Source organism: Mastomys coucha, unplaced genomic scaffold (assembly GCF_008632895.1).
Source record: "Mastomys coucha isolate ucsf_1 unplaced genomic scaffold, UCSF_Mcou_1 pScaffold21, whole genome shotgun sequence".
Taxonomy (NCBI): Eukaryota; Metazoa; Chordata; class Mammalia; order Rodentia; family Muridae; genus Mastomys; species Mastomys coucha.
The window spans coordinates 35,803,508-35,807,903 of NW_022196904.1; the positions used below are offsets into that span (position 1 = coordinate 35,803,508).

General features: G+C 47.9%; 1 protein-coding gene across 1 annotated transcript; it reads right to left on the reverse strand.

The window, feature by feature from the left end:
• Gpr32 (G protein-coupled receptor 32) lies at positions 1 to 1,017 on the reverse strand. The gene has a single exon (XM_031384864.1). It carries the CDS (start codon positions 1,015 to 1,017, stop codon positions 1 to 3), a length of 1,017 nt encoding a protein of 338 aa, XP_031240724.1.
• Positions 1,018 to 4,396: the final 3,379 nt, after the last annotated feature.

Here is a 4,396-nt window from a genome sequence, read left to right on the forward strand (position 1 = left end):
CTATGAAGGTGGACTTCTAGTTTGAACTGTAAGGTTTCCACCCTCTGCTGGGGTATTGGCCTCAGAGATAGGATGACTGATAAAACCCTCTTCCCCAAACACTCTAGCCAAGGCAGAAGATGGAGACTGGAAAATTTTCTGCTGGACATCTCTGCCAATGAAGACATAGAGGAAGGGGTTGAGGCAGCTGTTGAAGCAGCCCAAGGCAAAGGCAGCCCATGACATGAGCGCCATCTTGCCGTAGAGCGGCTGCTGTAGAGACATCAAAAGCACTGACTTCACCAAGAGCACCATGTAAAGAAGGAACCAGAAGATGAAGAAGCCACTTACAACCACTACCAGCAGCTTCTTGGGCCACCTTGCATGCACCCGGTCCTCTGTCCGGAGCCTGGACCGGATGCAGTGAGCACAGATGCTGATGACAGTCAGGGGGACTAGGAAGCCAAGCAGGAAGTGAGTGATGGCTATTGCCGTCTGTCGCTTAGCAACCGTTGCACTCCAATCCTGCCCTGTCTCTTTCTCTGAATTGAAGTCGAAGTAGCAATATTCACAGCCATGTAGTTTCCCAGTAGTTCGGTACTTCAAGTATGGAGAACAGGTAGCAGCTGCCAGCAGCCACACCGTGATGGACAGCCATGCGGCTCGCTGCACTGTTCTGTGGTTTCTGACCCACACGGGGGACAGGATCAAGAGGCAGAGATCCACAGAGATGAGGACCAGCAAATAGATGGTGACGAAGAAGGTGAGAACCAGAAAGGCCATGTAGAGTTTACAGACCAAGTTAGCAGAAGGCCACCAGCCATAGGCTATGATATATATGGAAATGGGCACAGACAGGAGGACGGTAAAGTCAGCCAGGGCCAGGTTGAAGAACCAGATCATGGTGACAGTGCGGGTCATGCAGAATACAGCCATCCACAGCACCAGTCCATTGCCCAGGATTCCAGCAACACAGAACACAAACAGGATGGTGATGGTGAGCTGGCGGGGAGATACCACATCTCCACAGGCTGGCATTTGAGATCAGCCATCTTGCAGAAGAAGAAAACCCACATGTCGGAGCCACCAATGACATCTCCCTAGCGTGCATGCCCCACTCCCCAAGACAAAGCCATTAATGTCTTCACATTGTATGTGTGGGGGTGAGGGTGAGAAGTTCCTGCCTTGTAGGTAAGGTCTCTACCACATAGCCACACCTAAGCTCCTCATTGGAGGATTCTAGGCAGTAAGGCCCAAGAAATTAATAGCCAGGGGATCATAGTAGGATACTGAAATGGTGAAAATAATTAAGTGGAAATTCAAAAAGCTAAAAAAAAAAATTGGAATTGTTTACCTTTTACAGATTGGGAATGAAATTAATGAATTTGAAGACAAGTCAATAGAAATGATCCCACCAAAGGAAGAGAAACCATGAAAGAAAAGAGAGTTGGGTCTCGAGACACACACGTTATTCTATCTGCTCAGGAGGCTGAGGCAGGAGAGTCACAGGTAAAGATCTGCCTGACCTTCAGATTAAAGTAAAGGCCAGACCAGCCCAGGAAATGTAGTGAGACCTATATCAAGGTAGACTATGAGAACAAAGCAGGAGATGTAGGTCAGGAGCTGCCCCTGCCAAGGATATCCCACTGAAGGGCAGGGGTGTGACTCAGATATACTCCTACCTTAGAATCCCCAAGTAAGGGCTGGGGTGTGACTCAACCATAGAGGGCTTATGTGAGGCCTGGAGTTCAATTCCTCAGAAGAACAACAACAAAACAAACCATAAATAAACATGTAAATACATAAATAAACAAATAAACAAGAGGATTGGAAGAAACTCTGTGAGACTACTCTATTCGAAAAGCATGTGCGTCCAGGTGTGGTGTGCACCTGCAATCCTGGATTACAGATTGGGAGGTGTAGTATTAAGAAGGTGCAGTATATTAAGGCCAGCCTTCAGATGGGGCGCATTGCTAGAAAGACCGACCTCAGATTTACTAAATAAAGTGGAAGCCAAAGCCACAAATTTACAGATACCCGTATCAGCTCTTAAGTCTGAAAGCAGCTGTGGCACTGCGGCAGAACAAGTACATCACCGCAGGTTGTACCATGCCAGGTAGGGAGCGGGCTATAAGACAGAACAGGTCTAGAGAGACAGCATGGTGGGTGAAATGTTTGCTACCCCAGTTATGGGGACCTGAGTTTAGTCTCAGACACCCACACGAAAGCCTTGGCTTGGCAGTGCATGCATTTAATCCCATTGTTGGGAGACAGACACAGGAGGATCCCTGGGACTCACTGGGCAGGCACGCTAGGCAACTCAATCCGAGGACAATGAAAAATCCTGGTGAAAGGCAGGCATCTGAGTAGGGATGGCCAGTGTCACCCTCTGACTCTGACCGTGCAGAGGGGTGAGCCCTGCTCTTTGAATACATTAAACAAACATTTTCTCACTAAGTCCCAGTACTTTTTTTTTTAGACTAGGTCTTCTATGTTCAAACTGGCAATTCTCCTGTCTCCGCTTCTTGAATACTAGGATTATAAGCATATGTCATAACACCATATCTTGTGTGATTTCCTCGCTCACATCTGTCTTCTCTTCCCCACTCCTCACTCCCTGGACTCTCTAACTCCATCCAGCACACACAGATCCCATCACATACCTTATGGAGGGCTAGTGTCAAACTGGGGGCTCTGTCTCTGATGTCTGTCAGTCCTAGGCTGAGGCTCAGGGCAGGGTGCTGTAGAGCAGGAAGCAGCTCATAAACTTGGGAGCAGATTGAGTTCCAGGAAAAGATGTTGAGCAAGTATCATGGTGACCCCAAAGATCAGTATCAAGGCTGAGGAGCGTGACACTCAATGCAGGGCTGCTAGGCTCAGAAGCTTGGATCCTGGCGTCTGAAGAGCCACCTTCCAGGCACACTATGTGTGTCTTGGCTCTTCCCGTCTACCATAAGATGTGCAAAGGACTAGATGAGTATCTGTCACAGAGTAGGTATGCAATTCAATACAGCTGGCTCTCCTTATTAAAATAAGTTCTGGAGGTGAGGTGGTCTGGAGAGATGGCTCAGTGGTTAAGAGTGCTCGCTGCTCTTACCAAGGAGCTGAGTTTAGTTCTTAGCTCACCACAACATGTAACTCCAGCTCCAGGGCTCCAGTGCTCTCTTCTGGGCTCTGTGGACACTACCCTCATGTGCACGTGCCCACACCCAGATTTACACACATACACATAGTTAAAAGTAAAGGCCCACCATAACTAGATGTGGTGGTAGCGCACACCTTTAATCCCAGCACTTTAGAGGCAGAGGCAGGGGGATCTTTGAGTTTGAGACCAGCCTGGTCTACAAAGTGAGTTCCAGGACATCCAGGGCTAGCTACATAGATAAACCTTGTCTCAAAAACAAACAAACGAACAACAAAACAAAAAATGTAAACAACCTGTCAAGACAAACAGAAGTCACTTATGTTTCATATACATCTTCTATTATATCTAAGTGCATTGTAGCTGTCTTCAGACACACCAGAAGAGTGCGTCAGATCTCATTATGGATGGCTGTGAGCCACCATGTGGTTGCTGGGATTTGAACTCAGGACCTTCAGAAGAGCAGTCAGTGCTCTTAACCGCTGAGCCATCTCTCCAGCTCCATACACATCTTCTATACACAGCCTGACAGTAACTTCTAGTTTGCAGAGACTGTGACCCTCCCTTCAAGACAGGAGAAGAACTTGGCTCTGGGTCACACCAGTGCTCCCAAAGCTCTGGGTTTTGAACAATGTGGGTTCTAACTTGGGGATTGGGAATGCCCTATAACTAAAACGTCCTCAGAGTACGGGTGTTGCAGCCAGAAGAGTGGTGCCCTCTTACTCACATTCAGGAAGATGATGATACGGAAGGCCAGCACAGGCTATGTGGTGAGATCATGTGTTCAAAATGTAAAAAAGGAAACTGGAGCGATGCCTCGGGGGATAAAAGGCTCGGTTTGCAATCAAGAGGACTGGGGTTCAAATCCACAGCTCCTGTGTGACAAGTAGGCATAGCCAAACATGCACGTGAGCCCCAGAGCTGGACTAAGGAGAAGGGCAGAACAACCGCTTAGTGACAGGGCAGGGGGCGCTCAGTGGTAGAGCTCCCGCCTGGACTGCTTCCTTCGGGGCTAGGGGGCGGGGCTGACATGCGCACCCTTCAGCACTCAGGGAGGAGCGGCACACCGCATGCTTACTCTCCTTCTCGGGCTTTTTAAGATTCATTATGAGAGATCAAGTTTGCTACATGGAATCTTGTGTTTTCTTCCTTTTTAAATCTTGCCTCTGTTGGGATTGTGAATGCTATTTTTAACAATTTATAATTGGTTATTGACAGTTAAAGAAGTGAAATGATTTTATTTTCTTCTTATTGTGTGCCGTGTGTGTGTGTGTG

Excerpts from the sequence above, each read along its gene's own strand:
- Gpr32 (XM_031384864.1), bottom strand. The coding sequence starts at position 1,017 with ATGCCAGCCTGTGGAGATGTGGTATCTCCCCGCCAGCTCACCATCACC.